The sequence below is a fragment of the Otolemur garnettii genome, unplaced genomic scaffold (genome assembly GCF_000181295.1).
Source record: "Otolemur garnettii isolate 467f Iridium unplaced genomic scaffold, OtoGar3 scaffold00021, whole genome shotgun sequence".
Classification (NCBI taxonomy): Eukaryota; Metazoa; Chordata; class Mammalia; order Primates; family Galagidae; genus Otolemur; species Otolemur garnettii.
This window is the reverse complement of record NW_003852416.1, coordinates 7153590-7172314: the sequence shown is the minus strand read 5'-3', so window position 1 is coordinate 7172314 and position 18725 is coordinate 7153590. Positions and strand designations below refer to the sequence as shown.

Sequence of the window (18725 nt, the reverse complement as noted above, 5' to 3'; positions counted from 1 at the left end):
AAAAAAAAAAAAAAAAAAAAAAAAAAAAGAAGCTTGCTCAAAGTTACACAGCTAGTAGGTATCAATGCTGTGATTTGAATTCAAACTTTCTGCTCTTATTGCTCAACCACTTAGCCAGTATGCTGTGTTCAAAAGGACAATGCTTGGCTTCTACAAGTCCATAATTATACATTTATAGTAAGAAAATAACTTTGAAATTCACCAAAGAAAAGTCATGGTAGCAAGTAGAAAATAAATCCCCAATCCCCTACGGCTTGGCAGTGAGCGGGGGTGGCACAAATAGCTCCTAAGGACAAGAGACACCTGTTCCCTCACACTGGAACCTTGGTCAACTTTGGCCCTTGTACCCCAAGGAGCCTCTGGGAATCCCCTAGCTAGCATCCCAACTACTTTAGGTGACTTTAGGGGATGACATCCCCTCACATCATTCACTCACATTCTCCACTCTGCACAGAGTCATGACATGCTGTCTCCTGTTGGTTAGTTGCCTGGCATATGAGGTCTGATAATTAAGTTCCTGAACTCGTCCTAGAAAGAGTGCTACCTACCTCACTGCTGAATAGCACTGTGGTCATCTTTAAAGTGCTCCCCTTGGGAAGCTGTGCACTGATGCCAGCACCTGGTCCACCCTTCAAAGCAATTTTGGAACTCTTTCTGGAATGGTCATCAGAGCTATGGCTGTATGATTCCTGATGTCCTGAATGTCATCAAAATTGTCTTTCTTTCAATATTTCCTTTATCTTTGGGTAAAGAAAAAAGTCACTGGGGCCCAGATCAGGTGAGTAGGGAGGATGTTTCAATACAGTTATTTATTTTCTGACTACAAACTGCCTCACAGTCCATGCTGTGTGAGCTGGTGCATTGTCCTGATACAGGAGCTGCACCTTTCTCATGCCAAGACTCTTAGTTAAGGTTTCTCTGTTTTTCAATGTTTACATGGTCTGCTCTGCTTCTCACATTGGCTGACAATTTTGACACACAATTCGACACACTTTTGCAATGTTCTCATCAGTTCTGCTCGTGACTGACCATCCTGACCTTTCTTCATCAGTGAGACTTTCTCTCCCCTCAGAGAAACATTTAATCCATTTGTACACTGCCATTTTCTTCATGGCATTATCCCCATACACTTGGACTAACATGTCCCTGATTTCACTTTCATTCTGGCCAAGTTCAACAAGAAATTTAATGATTGCGCATTGCCCTAATTCAAGCTCAGACCTTCTTACAATGGCATACAAAAGCACAAAACAATGATAACAAAAGCCACTCAACAATATACCACCACACATCAAACAAACACAGCTGGGAGACACTGATATACCCAGGTTATGAGAACTTACTGAGCTGTTTGTACAGTGCTGCCAATGCAAGCCCATGGTGGCAAGTTTATGAACTTAATTGTCAGACCTCATTGGCCCATACAGGCAAGTGCACCTTTAGATTATAAATTCTAAATGACAGAGATTTATGCTGATTGGTACCTAGCACAGTGCCTGTCACCTGTCAAAAGGTGCTTAGTAAATTAACGGCAACAAACAAAATGTTAACAAACAGCTCTATGGCCAAGTCCAGGGAGGGCTCAGTGATGCACCAGCAGACCCTCCCTCATGAAGCTGCTGATTCGAGACAGACTAATAGAGTGAGAATAACTTTAAAGTTAATAAATAAATAAATAAATGTGGCTCGGCACCCATAGCACAGTGGTTATGGCGCTGGCCACATGCACCAAAGCTGGCAGGTTCAAATCCAGCCCAGGCCAGCTAAACAACAATGACAATTGCAACAACAACAACAAAGTTAGCCAGGCATTGTGGCAGCACCTGTAGTCCCAGCTACTTGGGAGGCTGAGGCAAGAGAATCGCTTCAGCCCAAGAGTTTGAGGTTGCTATAGGCAGGCTGGGATGCCACAGCACTCTACCGAGGGTGACATAGTGAGACTCTGTCTCAAAAAAAAAGAAAAAATGTGAGGTCAAGAGCCTTACAAGTGAAATGGCTGATTAAATTCAAGAATCTATACATGCACATAGCTGTTCATATAGACAGCATCACCTTGTATGTAAAAAACCGGGTAGTAGGTCATTTAAACCATTTAAAAATAGTCAACAGAGACGTACTTCCCTTAAAATGATACCACTCATTCAAATGCTGACTTCTTCCCAAGATCACTGTGTATCCTACCTCCCCTTCTAACTCTCCACACCACTCCATTCACATGTCAGCATGTCATAGGTTTTCTTTGCTAAATATTACTAGGAAGAGTGACACCGGGCTGCGGGAGTTTCTATACCATCAAGACCTTCAAGGTACCCTGGTATGGTCACAAGCCCGGCACTGTGTGACTCAGACAGAAGCTCCCAAAGCCCATTCTATTGTTGTTGACTGTTCTGTGCTCAACACTCCCAGGCTGCTGCCTGCTCCCACCCCTCAGGCACGTTCCTGATAATGTCATGCTCTGATTGACCCGCTGGTCACTGGCTTCAGCAGAGCTCATTTGCAGAGGCAGCTGCAGCTGTGACTGCCTCTGAAAGCAGAAAAACCTGTCCAGCACTTCCAGTCTTGTAGGAAACCTGAAAGGAGCACTAATCAACACATGGCATTTTTTTCCCCTTTTCTAAAATGAATGACACTTAGTGATATGTCTTGTTGAATCTTAATATTCTCAATTGCCATCCTGGCTATCACCCCAACCTGTAATGTATGTCAGTGATGTAAGAGTTAGCAGTCAAATTTTAACATAAAATGAAGGCTGGATTTCTCATATGCCTAAATTACTATTAATTGTATGCAAACACTGCCTCTAAGTATATTCTTTAGAAAAGCCATCTAACAAGCTCATGCTTTCCAGGTGGGCCAGGAGAGAAAGGACAGGGTAATCTACTTATCATTAAGGAGGGAGAGAGGAGAAGCTTCAAGGTTTGTTGTTATTTTAAAACATCGGGGAATCAACTACTGAGAATGAGAAATAGAAGTGTGAGCATGGTCAGACTAGTTTATTATACAGCATATCCTTCCAAAATATCCATTTAAAAAAAAGTTAATTAAAATGTATTGCCAATATTCCCTACAGAGAACACTTTGAAAACAATACAGAATAGCAACACCCCTTATGTTCCAAACATAAGGTGTGCCTGTTTTTCAGTCTCAAAAAAATTTGCCAACTTCCAATTTAATTATGACTGAGATTTGAGTCGACTGTTGAGTGTTCTAGAGATACACTTTCTGTAGATTCCAGCTGGCAGCAAGTAGAAAGACTCCGAATATCTTAAAAAGATGCCATGGAGTAGAAAGGAAGAGAGTAGTGAAAAAATGAGGACAAGGAATGAAGTTTTTCTTTCTGGTTTGGCCACTAAAAATAGAATTAGATATATGGCTTACTCTGTTTACTTACAGTCTGTGTTCCACGTGATTTTTCCAAAACCTGCCCTATCTTTCCTGGAAATCCAAACTCAAATCCACTCTTTGTACAGTGCCAAGAAAACAGAGGACTTTGAATTTATTTAAATGGAGACACGTAGACATTTTGATACCTTCTGCTTTTATCACTCAGACCCTTTCAGTTAGGGTCTGTTAGAATCAGTTAGAATCAGTTTTTGACTCTAAATGCAGTATTACATTAATGCATTCTAATTAATACGCACAATGTTATTACTGAGTTCAGATTCTGTCTTTGAGGAGAACCCAGACAGGGTTAAAGAATCTCTTGTAAATACCAGGTGATGCTTCCCTTTGGAAAGAACAGGAGCAAAAATGTTGGAGCAGAGTTCTGGGTTTACCACCCACGTGGGGCCATGGTAAGCTTTAAATTTTATTGTGCTGATGTTTGTCAACCTGTGTCTGCCCCGTACATGTCTAAGGCAAATTGATAAAGAATACAAAACCATATTACCAGATTTTAAACCATCATGGTCTTTCAAAGTAATGCTCATTTGCAGGAAAACATTTGATGGCACATGAAGCCACCATGAATTATTCATCAGTTACGGTGTAGGCCAACCTTGAATTCCTTTGTCTCTCTTTACAAGTGTGTACATGTGAAGTGCAGCAGACCCAGGCTCCCCAGTCCTGCAAGTCCTGGGTAGGGAGGACAATCCGAGCTCCCCAGAGGCCCTGGGAAACCAAGAAGAGCAGAGCAATGGGAAGTGCGGGAGGGACCACACCTATCTGCCTTACCTGGAATTGCCCACGAGTCTGACTCTCCAGAAAGCAAAATGATGAATTACACTCTTTTATCTTAAGGGGTCCAGTATCAAAAGAATCAGCAAATGATTGCCACAGTCTGCTGGTTTCAGCGGGGCAGCCTGCAAGATTGTGTCAGGCCACCCTCCTTAGAGGAGGTTGGATGTGGTGTAGGCTGTCAACACCTGGGGATGCTGGCAGCATAAGCAGGGGTGCTCCTGAAGCCAGCCTCCCACTGGCTGGTCCATAAAACCCAATTGTAGGGAAAGCATTGCATCCAAACTATAACAAAATACCCAGAAATGGGATCATAGGTGTTTGCCCACAGGCACCAAGGATGCCTTTTAAAGTGCCCAAGAGATCAACCTGCTGTTGGTTAAATTGAGTTTGGCTCCTGCTACAAAACAGTCACAGTCTTTTGTAACATCCCAGTATATTAATGATATATCTGTAAATATGTTGGAATAGAAGAAGTGCGTTTCATACGAATGTATGCTGTGCACGCAGAGTATTATCATGCACACATTTACTAAGTGTAAAGCTATTTTATCAAATAGAAAAGCCCTTTGTCTTTCCTCATCTTTAAAGACATGGTCCACCCCAGATGGTCTCTATGCTGAGTTTACAAAATCAACAGTCAAACCTTTGCAGTCTTCAATGATGTGATGAGGGTCCATGAGCTCAGTCACTGCCAAGGTCATTAACATGCACAAAGCTCTAAGGTTTCAGCTGTTCTGCACTAGGTGGCTGGCACACGGAAGGACTGCCTCCACTCCCAGAGGAGAGGCTGGGGCCCTGGCTCTCCTCCCAGGAGTTTGTGGGCTGAACTGGACTCAAGGGAGGGGTGTGGCCCACGTGGGTGTGCCAGGCCAGCTCAGGAAGAATGAGGAGTTTCCTGAGTGAGTCTAGCTCCTTCCTCATGTACAGAGTCCTCATCCCCTTCTCCCCCACCCCGGCCGCTTCTAAAGTCCACTTGTAAGAGCACATCCATCAGCTCACGGACACCACACCCATAGAAAACCTCCTTTCTGGGAAGCTATGATCAAAACACGCCAAGAATGTTCCTAAGATTTTCCTCCACTCTGTATAATCCAGAATCCAGACTTTGGTCACTATCGTTTCATAGTAACCCAAATGCATGAAACAAGAAAAAAATATGATTGATTTTCCCAAGCCTTCTGCCTCTTCTTTTTCCTTAATGAATTACCATTTCATCCAGATGGGCTTTTTATTATTTTTTTTTTTTAAATACTCAGATCAAAAAAAAAAAATACTAGAACTCAGAGAGGTTTTTTTTACTACCAGTCTGGTTATTCATTATGGCTTTGAAAACAGTTCCCTGACAAAGCGCTGGTTTGAAATGAAGCTTGGACTTTGAGCGTTTTTTATATTAGGTATGCACCATCTGTAAACAATGACCTCATCCGGAAAGACTCAGGAAAGAGGTAGTTTTTTCCTTTAGTCAGTAATGCCCTGATGTTGGATCAGATTATCCACCACCTACAATCCAACATTTCTCCCGGTTATTTTTGAACATCAGGGATTTTGCATATTAGAAGAGTTATAAAGACACAATTTAAATGGGAAAAGATACTTAGGACAAACATCGGATACACGTGTTGGCTAAGAGAGAAAGAAACTGGTATAATCAGCAAGTATGAGGGTGAAACATTTAATTCTTCTATGTACCCCCCAGCATCCATTAGGCGATATCAAGATTAAGGCCTCTAGAAGGAAAAAAGTACAACTGGAACTTTACCTTACAAATGCAAACTACTAACCTAATTGTGCATCCTCCTCGTATTAATCTGAGATTTAAAAAAGATTAAGGCCTATAACCTACTAGAGGAAAAAAAGACTATTGGAAAACATTGGCTGAATACAAAGTTTGATTCCGTGAAGATCCTGGCATACTCTTTTCCTCATCTATGTGGCTTTTTGGTTTTGTTTTGAAATGCCTCTGGTGAACAGCCATCCCTCCCGGATCACCCTCTGCTCCTTTCCCCTTGTCCAGAGCACTGCCTGGAACTCGGTGCCTCTGATAATGTCCTCCTGACTTGGCTGCAGCACCAGGCGCCAGACAAAGAATCACAACTGGATCACTGGTTGATAAAATGCTTGCGATTTGCATAACTGTCATATGTTTGCTGCTGCCAAAAGGCCAGACGCCTTTATTGAAGTCTGATTATACCTCATGCCTAACATTCCCATGACATTGATTCCATATTTCAGCCTGAATGGTTTTTTTTTTTTTTTTTTGTCATTGTTAGTATCTTGGGATTTTTTACCATAAGGATGGAACAGAAGTCTCTGATAGTTGCATTTTCTATTCTTGTTAGCCTTCATTTAAAATGTAACAGAGCCTTGTTTTGCCTACTCTTTTGAATCTCAAATTATTATTCTGATCTGATTTAAAATAAAAGGAGGAAGTGGGAAAAAACATAGTGCCACAGCTATTTTCTGAGGTTCAAAGAGGTTCTAGTTTAACGGCAACTCTTGTGGGTTTGGCACATTTAACAAGGCAGAAGAGAGCATGGGGGACAAATAGGCAACCCAATATTGAAACTCTGATTTTTGAACAGTTGACCCAGAAAGGAATTCCTCCCTGATCACAGTGCTCCAAATTTGACTTCTGTTGAACCAGAGATAATTTGGCTCGTGCTTTATTAGAATCAAGAAACCAACTACTTAGCAAATGTTTCCAATTCAATAGAAATTGTGCTTACCCAGTGTCATTTGTAAATCAGGGACACTGCTGTGTGTTCCTTACCTTATGAGACTGAGTCATCTCAGAAACCCAGAGCAGAAGTTTTTCCCAAACCATACTCTTCAAATTCTTCACAAAGAAGTGGCTGTCATTAGCAAAACTAATAAAAACGCTTAAAATTGCATATTCACCTGTCTTTGAGAAATGCATGATTAAGCATTGTTACACAGATTTCTTAACTATGGACATGCATGAATATGCAGGTGTGCCTGTAACTAAGCGATGAATAAGGTAAGAAGCACTTCCTAAATTGGACCAAAGAGCCCCCTACCCCAGCACAACTATGAGCTTTCCTCAAAACAGAGCTTGGAAAACACTGCTGTAAGAAAGGAGAGGGTTAGAAGGGGTTTTCGAGATAATCTACATCATCGTTTCAAAGATAAGAAGTCTTAAAGCCCGAAGAATCTAGGGATTTATCCCAGGTTACACAGAACGTACACATGAAATCATCCTTTATAAAATTAATAAAGGGCCACAAGGCAGAAACTGTGGTAGGGGCCTCGAGTCTGCAAAAATATAGTCATAGTTTATATATAAATATATAGATAACCAGCCATTTTTTCTTAGTTTGCTTTCTGTGCTACTCAGGAGTCACACAGCTGATAATCATAAAGATTCTTAACTTTCTTAATTAATCCCATGGTTACCATCACCCTAGTGAAGCCTAAGGCTAGTTTTTGAGATATCTTCCAGGTCCTGCATTCTGGGGGAACAGCTGACCCACCCAGACCAGTGACCCAAGCCAAGGAACTGACTCAGCTGGTCTTGCGACCCCCATCCAGGAAATGACACAGTACAAGAAGATAATTTCTACACCCCTATGGTTCCACGCAGAACCCAGCCAATCGGCAGACCCAACTGCCTAGCCCATTGCCCCAGACCGTCTTTGAAAACCCTTTCTTCCAAATCCTCAGGGAGATGGATTTGAGAACTTCCTCCTGTCTCCTCCCACGGCACCTGTGATATTAAACTCTTTCTCTGCTGTAACTCCTACAGTCTCAGTGTAGTGGATTCATTACCAGTCAGCAAGCAATCTAGTAAGGCTGTAATACAAAGAGGACAATTCTTCTGCCCAGTGACATTCTGAATGGTTAGGATAGGCCAGTGTGCATGGTTCAGTGTGCAATGAAGGTATGACTTATCGTGATGCTATCATGCCCTTATAACACAGATGACCTTATGTTCTTAGACAAACAGCATACCTTACAACAGATTATGTCAGAAGACCTGGGCTAGGCCTGCTTTGCAATTACCAGACAGGAGACAGAGCCTACCACAATGTAATTTATGATGAGACTGAAATTGAAAAATAGCAGATACCAGTGACAAAACATTCACAGGGCCTTGACCTCATCTTTTAAACTAAGCAGAAGAGACAGATACTTGAAGCGAATTGAATTCTGTATGAAAAATGATTCCATTGGGAAAGATAAAAACTAAAGGTCACAGTCAATAAGGAAGAAGAATCATCTAGACCTTATCTAGAAAGGCACAGGAAAAACGTTAAGTACTGATTTGTAATTTCCCTTGAACCTGTGTTCTAATGACATTCAGTTGTAAGCCCAGAGCATTGGTTCCAGCCCAAGCTCAGCTTGTGACTTTGTTGGAGAGATTAGTTTCAAGAACTAAAAGCAGCGTGCAGTTCACCCCACCCTTAAAGAGAAAGCTGCGTCTACAATTGGTCTCTATAGCATACAACTAGCCCTGTGCTACTCAGCCAAGTTTCTGCTTGTGACTTCCAAGTGGATCCTATGACATTATTTTTTGTGACTGAAAATGAAATTTTATAGACTTATCTAAAATGCTATCAACTCCTATTACATAAAGTCACTATATAATTCAGTTTCGTCCCTCACATTTACTGAGGGCTCCCTCTCTGAAGGCCATGAACAAAGATCCCTCACTGGTATTATTTTTTTAGATCAGGGTCTCACTATGTTGCCCAGGCTGAACTCGAACTCTTGGGTTCAAGGGATCCTCCTATCTCAGTCTCCCAAAAAGCTGGGACCACTGGCACTCCCTCATTGATTTCTTATAACCCACAGGTACCACCATCATCTCCATTTTAAAGATGAGGCAACTGAAACAAAAAGACATAAAGAAACTACCCAAGTTCATTCCACTAACAAGGGAGATGGCCAGTGTGTGGACAGAAGCAGCAGAATCCGAGACTGTGCCCAGGATGCTAAACCTCCCCAGACTATCTCAAGTTTAGGGAGAATCATTACATCACCATTCCAAAGCCATTTCCCTGGTTGGAAGTAATTGTAGTTGGGTGATACAAAACTGGCCTGTAGCGAGATGTGATCAAGAGCCCCCCCTTGACATTCTCAAAGCCTTCTCCTCGTAGCTCTGCTGAAAGAATCCACGTCAATGCCCATTAACCAGGATTGATGCTGTTGTCTGCATGAACTTTTTCATACAAACGGAATAATGAGAGCAGCATGCCCTTAGCACTTGCTATAGGACAGTTTCTGTATTTGCACGTGCAGCTACGAAGTTTATAGTGATGGACTTTCTATGTCTCCATCCTCCTTTTTTTTCCTTTATCAATTTTTTTTTTTTTGCTCTGCCTCTCACTGCCTCTCAGCTTGCTGGATTAGAAGAGAATAAAATGCATTCTGTACTCCCCGAAAAACAACAGGCACTTCTGTTTGGTGACTCAGTCGACACAAAAAGCTGTAAGAATTGGGTTCCAATCTTTCCGAGTCTCTGAAAAAGTTGTAATGATGAAGTCTGAAAGGAAACAAATTACTACAGAACAGGGAGACTCTATGTGCTTTCATTGTGAAAAGATCAAATATTTGGTTAAATCTTAATGCCTTAATAGTGTATTTTCACAACGTCTACATTAACTACCACTTTTCATTTGGCTTAGGTGTGACATACGGCTACAGGAATCGCAAAGAATGCCACATATAGCTTCTCTCCCAGAAAATGAAAGAGGACGTTTGCTGACTGTGCCACACAGACGGGACTGTATTTAAGGCGCATTTGGGGGCGGGGTTAGAGGGAATGGAAACAGAGCACACGGCAGGAGGACACGTACCGCTTTGTAAAAGAAATGTTACTGTGTCATTCTCTCTCCACTGCATCTTTTACTGAGTGTTATCACTACCAACCAGCTCCACCACCTTCTCCTTGGAAACTACATTCAAAATTAGTGAGAAGAGAAAATCTGCCACATTTTAATGAGAATGAGAATCCTAGGCCGTACCACTGACTTGGATGCAGCGCTCCAGTTTAATTGGGGGAACTTTAAATTTAACATTCTGGATTACCCTGCCTAATTAACAATCTGCTGACAGTACAACATTCAGACCTAGTCTCCAGTGAAAACAACCATTTTATTTATGGTCTCAAGCAAACTAATTATTCCAAAGACTCTACTATTGATTTTGGAAACTCTTAATTTCTTATCTCTGCCTGGTTTCAACTTTCATCTCTTCCAAGAAGATCACTTAACTTCAGCAAAGGGAACTGGGCTGGTCTGTCTCAGTGTGCATCACAACTGTATAGAACTATCAAAAAAAAACCCGGCTCGGCGCCTGTGGCTCAAGTGGCTAAGGCGCCAGCCACATACACCTAAGGTGGCGGGTTCGAATCCAGCCTGGGCCTGCCAAACAACAATGACGGCTGCAACCAAAAAATAGCCAGTGTTATGGTGGACACCTGTGGTCCCAGCTACTTGGGAGGCGGAGGCAGGAGACTCGCTTGAGCCCAGGAGTTGGAGGTTGCTGTGAGCTGTGATGCCACTGGCACTCTTCCTAGGGGGATAGTTTGAGGCTCCATCTCAAAAAAAAAAAAAAAAAAAAAAACCAAATGAAATACACAACAAATCTTTCTTCAATGTTCTTCTACCCAAAACATCTTCTACACCCATCCTGGAAAAAAAAAAAAACCACAACAAAAAATGTTCCAGTCACAAAAGTCTCAATTCAAGAGGATAAGGCATTCTTGATAATAAAGCAAAAACCAACAAATATTTAAGTCTTTCAGAATAAGTCAACACTGAGGATGCCTTTCTGAGTCTTTTCAGGATTCCTAATAATCAAGCACTGGGGTCAAGGGAAAAACTGCCTTTACCAGTCAAATACTTCTCCCAAACTGTAGCCCTGTAACACCCCAAGTTGTTTTCCCCGAGGCACAGTGTGGGAGCCAGAGGGGGCCTGTCTATCACCTAGACTGGTTGGTTTCTAGCTTGCAGACAGAGGGGGAGGCTCTTCAGGGATTGGTCAGGGACTGGGGGAGAAATTTTGGTTCTGGGCTTCACCCCAACTTTCCCCAGAGAAATTTCAGCTCTTGTGCTTATTTTCTGGGCCTCCAGATGAGACTTCTTTTGAAGAAAGGGTTCCATAGTTAAAAATAAACACGCACTTTGAAATTTCCCATCCTATCCAACCCTCTCCTTTTAAAAAGAAGGAAAATGATGGCCAGTAAATGTAACTGACTAGTCCCAGGTCCCAGGCAGGGTTAGACCAGCCCCTGGCTCTGAACAACATGCTTCAGCACACTTGCTCTCCCCAAATCGCCAAGTGCACAGCCCCTAAAGGAATGTCCCGTCTCTGGTCTGTCCACCGCAGCTCTTCCCAGCACAGCCCACAAATATACAAGTTCAGGCTTGCAGGAGGGCAGTTGTTACAGCACTAGGCAGAGAGGCCAGTGGCAGGACAGTAGTGAGATCCCCCTTCAGCGTAAGATGAAAAGTAAAAATATTCTTAAGTTTAATGTCAATTAGAAAATAAAGTTTAGTTGATAAGCATTGGATTTGCTCTAATTCAGAAGGAAACGAGTGGAAAGAATGTGGACCCTTAGGGCAGTGATTTTCCACGAGTGCACCAAGAAAAGTTTTAAAGATCGTTAATTAAATTATTTTTGAAAGGAGTTCAAAGCAAAGTATATTCTTTATCTTACCCTTTGTTTTTGATTAATATAATTTAATTGTGTCACAGAGGTTTAACTATAAGTATCCGGTGTGATAAAAAAGGTTGAAAAACTCTGACCTAGGGGTTCTCACTGTGACTTTCACTTTTACTGGCTTCACTGTCAAAGTTTTGCTACTTAGCAAACCACAGGTAGCCCAAGTGCCGCTCTGAGGAAGCATCATTGAGGACCTAGCTTCCGCAGTCGCCTGAAATCGCATTCTAGATAAATATGGCAGCCACTGGCTCCTGGAAGGGGAGCTCTACAGTTTGTAAAATGCAATAAAAACCAAAATGGGAATAACAAAAAATGATAAAGGAGATGAAATATTCCAGCAATCCTGAGGGCTCTCATTTATAAAAAAACTTTTTAAAATAAAGTCCTTAAAATGGTCCTGGTTTACTACTCACTAGCTGGGTAATCTGGGCAAGTTATTTATCTCTACGTGCCTCAGTTTTCTCCCCCATAAGATGGGGAGAATTATGGTACCTACCCAGGATGTTGTGAGAATTTAAGGAAAACAGTTCCTGGCGTATAGTAACCCCTATATAAACATTAGTTCATAAAAATGTCTATATTATGTAAGTATTAGCAAGGCTGGGGCAGGAAGAACAGGGCCAATTTAAGATGAAAAGTGAAAATGGAGGCCAGGCATGAAGGCTCACACCTGTAATCTAGCACTCTGGAGGCCAAGGCAGGTGGATCACCTGAGCTCAGGCATTCAAGACCAGCCTGAGCAAAAGAAGACCCTAGAAATAGAAAAACTAGCCAGTTGTTGTGACTGGCATCTGTACTCCTAGCTACTGGGGAGGCTGAAGCAAGAGGATCACTTGAACTCAGGAGCTTGAGGTTGCTGTGAGCTATGATGCCACAGTACTCTACCCAGAGTAACAGAATGAGATTCTGTCTCAAAAAAAAAAAAAAAAAGTGAAAATGAAATATTTTTAAGGTTTACTGTAAATTGATAGAAAATAAAGATCAGGGCAGCACCTGTGGCTCAAAGGAGTAGGGTGCCAGCCCCATATGCCGGAGGTGGTGGGTTCAAACCCAGCCCTGGCTAAAAACCGCAAAAAAAAAAAGAAAGAAAGAAAGAAAAGAAAAGAAAGATCAAATGATACAAAGTAGAATTTAGAAACATGGGGTCATAGTTAGCTCTCTCATTTATCACTCTAGGGCCTTGCTGCTGGACACCTGGACCCAAAGCAGCAGCATTGCCCACATCTGGGAACTTGTTAGAAAGGCACCCCCAGCCCCACGTACTGAGTCAGAATTTGCATTTTTTAACAAGATCTCCAGGGAATTTATATGTATATGAAAGTTTTGGAGAAAGCCTGCTTGGCATATATTGTGTATATTGTGAGAGTTAAGCATTTGTAAGTCAAAAGAACAAGACCTCATTCTCTGGGTTTATCTCCATGATCTAAATCTTACAGGCCTTTCCATTAGCCTCAAGCTAAATGGTTTCCACTAACTTAAGCAGACTCCCCTTTAATGGGACAGCACAATACTTAAGAAGGGTATCCAAAACAACTAACTCACCTCTGGTTAGTAATATCAATAACGTAAAAACATCATTGTTATACCTGAAGCCAGTGGAATAGAGAAATGCCAGCACAGAGTCCAAATTAAGCAAGGGTCGTTTATTGATTGGCAGGCTGAAGAGCGAGCTCATGCCTCAAAGTCTCTCAACTCCTAGAAGCAGGGAGGTGGAAATCTTTTATAAGGGGCTTTTGGTAGGGGCGGGGGGTCCTTAATGCAAGCCAAATTTGACAAGAGCCAACACCTGGTGAGGGGCGCTCTTACAAGGGGAAGCTGGAGTTTTGCAATTATTACTAAACTCTTTCAGCTGAGCTTCCTGTCTTAAAGGGCAAGTGTTGAAAGCCCTTAGCAGGAGTTGGGGCATAATATCATCATGACTTTGCCGATGGCTAACACTTACTGAGCTCATAGGTTAAACACGTAGGGATTAATGCAAGGTGCTTTCCATGTGGTCCTTTTTAATGCTCACACTACCCCTTTCGGTAACTTTTACTATCGGCATTTTGCAGATGTGGGAACTGAGGCTCAGAGATGCTACATAACATTTTTTTTTTTTTTGCAGTTTTTTTGGCTGGGGCTGGGTTTGAACCTGCCACCTCTGGCATATGCGGCTAGCGCCCTACTCCTTTGAGCCACAGGTGCCACCCATGCTACATAACTTTTTTAAAGCCAACTTGAGTGGGGTGGGGAGCCCTTTTGCAATCCACTCTCTTTCTACAAACGCAAACCCCATTCTTACAACATCAAAATAATATCGGTGAAATGGGGAGCGATAATTGTCCCCCTTTTTATGTAATGAAAATTGAGACACAGAGAGTGAAAGAACTGTATAACGTCACCAACCTGTGACTTGGGTCAGAAATGGGTCTATGAGAATTCAATAACTTTTTCAAATTAAAGAATTCTGCTGCTAGAAACGCCAATGATAATGCAGTGGCATTGAAGAGATGGGCAATAGCACATGTTCAACAGAAAGGAGTCCCATTCGTTAAGCTTTGCACAAGCAAACCAAGAGGCTTCAAATTTTGATCTCTGAACTCAAGAGCTTATTACGGTGTCAGCTTCTTTAAACTAGAGCTTCCAGATTTTTACTGCCACGGCACTGTGGTTTGTGGCAACTGGCTTTATCCACGCATCTCAGCTAACATCCTACCCAGTATTACTGCTGCACACCTGCGGATTTCTCCTAATTACATCCTCCCTGGTTTGCTACACTAGGTTTCTATCCCAGTTTGACATCCAAATAGTTCAGAACTTGATTAAGATCAGTCCAAAAGGCTCGGCGCCTGTGGCTCAAGTGGCTAAGGCACCAGCCACATACACCTGAGGTGGCGGGTTTGAAACCAGCCCAGGCCCACCAAACAGCGACGGCTGCAACCAAAAAATGGCTGGGCATTGTGGCGGGCGCCTATGGTCCCAGCTACTTGGGAGGCTGAGGCAGGAGACTCGCTTGAGCCCAGGAGTTGGAGGTTGCTGTGAGCTGTGATGTCATGGCACTCTACCCAGGGGGGCAGCTTGAGGCTCTGTCTCAAAAAAAAAAAAAAAAAAAAAAATCAGTCCAAAAAAAGGTTTCCCATAGAAAGTCAAAGGTATTGCTTTTAGAATCCAGTTCTGAGCCACTTACCGGGGCCCACCCAGTGAATGCCTTCCTCTTGCCTACAGAGAAAAACTGGGAAAGAATTGAATTTGTTGGCTAAAAATGCAGAATTAGTTGCAAGGGTGATGATAACAAAATCCCACAGACTGGGCAGCTAAAGCAACACCAATTTATTCTCTCTTCTGAAGGCCATGTCTGGGATCCAGGTGTTTGGTTTGACCAGGACCGGTCATACTGAATTAGTTTACTTTAACAGATGCTGAACGGCTCTTTCTGTCCATGATCAGTAAGTACCAGGGCTGTGCTGAGGCCTGCTTATCCATTCCCCATAATCTGAATCTCTCAGACTCACGACTCAGAGCTTTCTGGAGGAGAAAGGGAGAAAATGGAGTTCTAGGTAAGACACAAAACGACCTCTTCCCTTTTTGTCTCTGGTTCATGGGATCTGAGAAAAACAGTTCTCTGACCACCAACCCAACCCATCTTTCTCCCTGCACCCCATTCGTCACAGCTTATGTAAGGCCACTGGGCCAGCTGGGTTTTTTAAAAATTTAAGTGGCACTTATAAAACACTCTGAGTCAGAGACATGACCAGTTACTGAAAAGTACGAACTGGATAGAAGAACTCGGATCTGGCAGAACTCCTCTCCTGCCCCGGGGGCAAATGCTCTGAGCAGGGTGGTTCTCAGCCCTCAGGAGCTGGCATGTGGCTTCCTGAACAGCTGACCTGCCCAGCAGGAGAGTCAGGGGACCAGAGCCAGCCTCCGGCCAGCCCACTCAGCCCAGGGCAACGCACCACAGATGCCAGCGAGGAGGAGGAAGGAGAGCCTGCGGCAGCGACCTGTCAGGAGGCTGGCTTCCCTCCGGGTGTGTGCGAACAGCCTCTCAGAACAAATTACACGTTCCAGGTTTACAGGCATCCAAACCATGACACAATAGAAACAGAGCAAGACACGTATGAGAGTGACATTTGCGTTTACAAGGAAAGCCCACGCCCATCCTTTGGTCTAAACCCCATTACTTTAGCCCTAACTTTTAATTTCAGTTTTACATCAAGTTTTACACACGGGTCTCACAATCTTATTATACAAACATAAAATTCAATAATCTTCCTTAGGATTTTTCCTAAAAGATCATTTTGCCATTTCCTTTGATATGTGATAAATAAGTGCTTTAAAGTAACAATGATTTTAGATCAATATATTATTACATATACTGAAGATTATATTTTAGAGACTGCAAACCAACACAACTATGGAGGAAAGTTACACCCGTAAAGAAACAGAAGGAAAACTTAATCCCCCAAATGGAAATCTCCTTATTAATTTCCCTAGTAACTCTCTAACTTATATTAATATGAAGACCCAGATAAGACATGGAAGGAAAGCAAAGTGGGACCAAGATAAACACATGAACGGGATTCTAACAGAAGAGGATCAAATAAAAACTCAAATTGAAGGTGGCACCTGTGGCTCAAAGAAGTAGAGCCCCAGCCCCATATGCCAGAGGTGGTGGGTTCAAACCCCGGCCAAAAACTGCAAAAAAAAAAAAAAAAAAAAGGAGAGTAATGCCTGGGTGGGGCCTGTGGCTCAAATGAGTAGGGCACCGGCTCCATATACCAGAGGTGGTGGGTTCAAAACTGGCCCCTGCCAAAAACAAAAAAACAAAACAAACAAACAAAACAAAACTTAAATTGATATCCCTTAAAGTATTTGAGAACACATTATAGCCATAAGATGGGCAAAAATGAAAGGAGAAATCAGAAAGAGAGTTTGGGGAAATTGAAAATGATTATGAAAATAAAAGGAAATTTATTAGATGGGCCAGAAAAAAATATCTAGGCAATCTTCCAAAGGTTCGAGCCAAGTAAAAGAAGGATTGAAGAGAGGAATTAAGAGATATGGAGAAGGTCCAATATCCGTGTAATAAGAGTTCCAAAAAGAAAGAACAGAGAAAGTAGAGGGGAGAAATGAAAAAAAAAAAAAAGAAAATTCTCCAGTCTTGAAGGAAGGCACAAGCCTTCAGAATTAAAGAGTGAACCAAATGCTAATAAGATGGAGAAAAAAGACAAACAGCTGGATGAACTCTCGTAAGCAAAATGAATGTATTAATAGCATATTTAAGATCTTAACAGTCTCTTAATTGTAGCTCATTGAATGAAATCTAGCTTTTTTAAGAGGTTTTCTTGGAATGCCCTGTCTTCTGATTTTCTTCCTCACCCATCCCATTTTTGTTAAGTCTGAGTTTTTCTCTTATGTGGGGGTATGTTAGATCACAATAAAATACAACTATACCAAATGAAAATGCCAAATGTGGGTGAGGATGTTAAACTACCAGGACCCTAATGCACTTCTCATGAGAATATAAAATGGCTTCAGGAACAGGTTTGATGTTTTCTTCTAAAGTTAAATATACACCTACTCTTGGGCCTAGCAATTCTGCATCTCCATCTTTAACCAAGAGAAAGAAAAGCAGAAAACCACACGCACACAAAGACTTTTCCAAGAATGTTTACAGCAGCTTTATTCATATTCGTTTATTCACATTTAACAACACAAATGTTCATCAACAGAATAGTAAGATTGTGATCTGTCTATACGTGGAACGCTACTCAGCAGCAAGAAGGAGTGGGCTCCTACACCTTACAAAATGTTTGCATCACACTGACCCTATGCTAAGCAAAAGGAGCCTCACATAAAACAGCACGCAGTATGCGAGTCCATTTATATGATGGTCTAGGACAGGCAAATCTGATTAGGGCTATGGTCATCTGGGGGTATAAGGACAAGGAACATGAGGGAATTTCTGGGGATATGGAAATGTTCAATGTTGGGATAGAGGTATGGGTGACATGAGTGTTCCCATCTGTAAAAATTTTGCTGAGCCAAGATCTGTATGTTTCAATGTACATCAATTGTACCTTAAAAATAACCACTAAAAAATAATAATAGAGGGAGTAGAAGTGTACATAAAACAAGAATGTTAGAGTGTTGATTATTACTGAAGGTGGGGAGGTATGTGAGATTCATTATACCATTTAAATTATAGAAATCGTCAAACATCCAAGGTAAAAAAATTGCTGAATTTTGACTTTGTGTTGCATCAATAGAATCAGATATTTAGAATTCTAAAATGTTGAGTTTTAAAACTTCACTTGACTGGTTTTTATTATTTTTATTTGTTCTGAATAGTAAGCTAAAAAATAAGATTTGGGGCTGAGCATGGCTCATGCCTCTAATCCCACCATTCTGCAAAGGTTAGGTGGGAGGATCCCTTGGCCAGCAGTTCAAGACCAGCCTGGAAATATAGGGAGAGCTCATCTCCACATTAAAAGAAAAATCATCCAAGTCTACTGGTGCCCACCTGTATTCCTAGTTACTTGGGAAGATGAGGTGAGAAAATCACCTAAGTAAGATTTCAGTCTTCTGATTTCAAGCTTTCTCTCTAAATACCACATTGCAAGTGAAAGATGTCTTTATTGATAACAAGTAAAAAGGCAAATTGCAAATAATCGTTAATATATTTTCTTTTTAATATACTGGCTTTGGAAATAGCACAGATATTCCAGTGAGTTACATAAGAATTTTAGTGGGATGAATGAAACTTACAAATTTGGGGAAGACCAATTAGAGAATAAGAACTTGCAGGATTTAAAATTTTTTTTTTTTTTTTTTTGAGACAGAGCCTCAAGCTTTCCCCCTGGGTAGAGTGCCGTGGCAT

General features: G+C 41.8%; 1 protein-coding gene across 4 annotated transcripts in view; it reads right to left on the bottom strand.

Moving 5' to 3' along the window:
• The window catches only part of ABLIM1 (actin binding LIM protein 1), a 333243-nt gene that overhangs the window by 214499 nt on the left and 100019 nt on the right, over window positions 1-18725 (bottom strand). Inside the window, exon 1 of one of the 4 annotated variants that reach the window (XM_003787146.3) lies at window positions 4823-5529. The exons of the other annotated variants lie outside the window; for them this stretch is intronic. Coding sequence (XP_003787194.1) covers window positions 4823-4886 — 64 coding nt within the window. The 5' untranslated portion in view covers window positions 4887-5529. Of the gene's footprint in view, window positions 1-4822; window positions 5530-18725 lie in introns of those variants that run through there. 4 annotated transcript variants of the gene reach the window in all.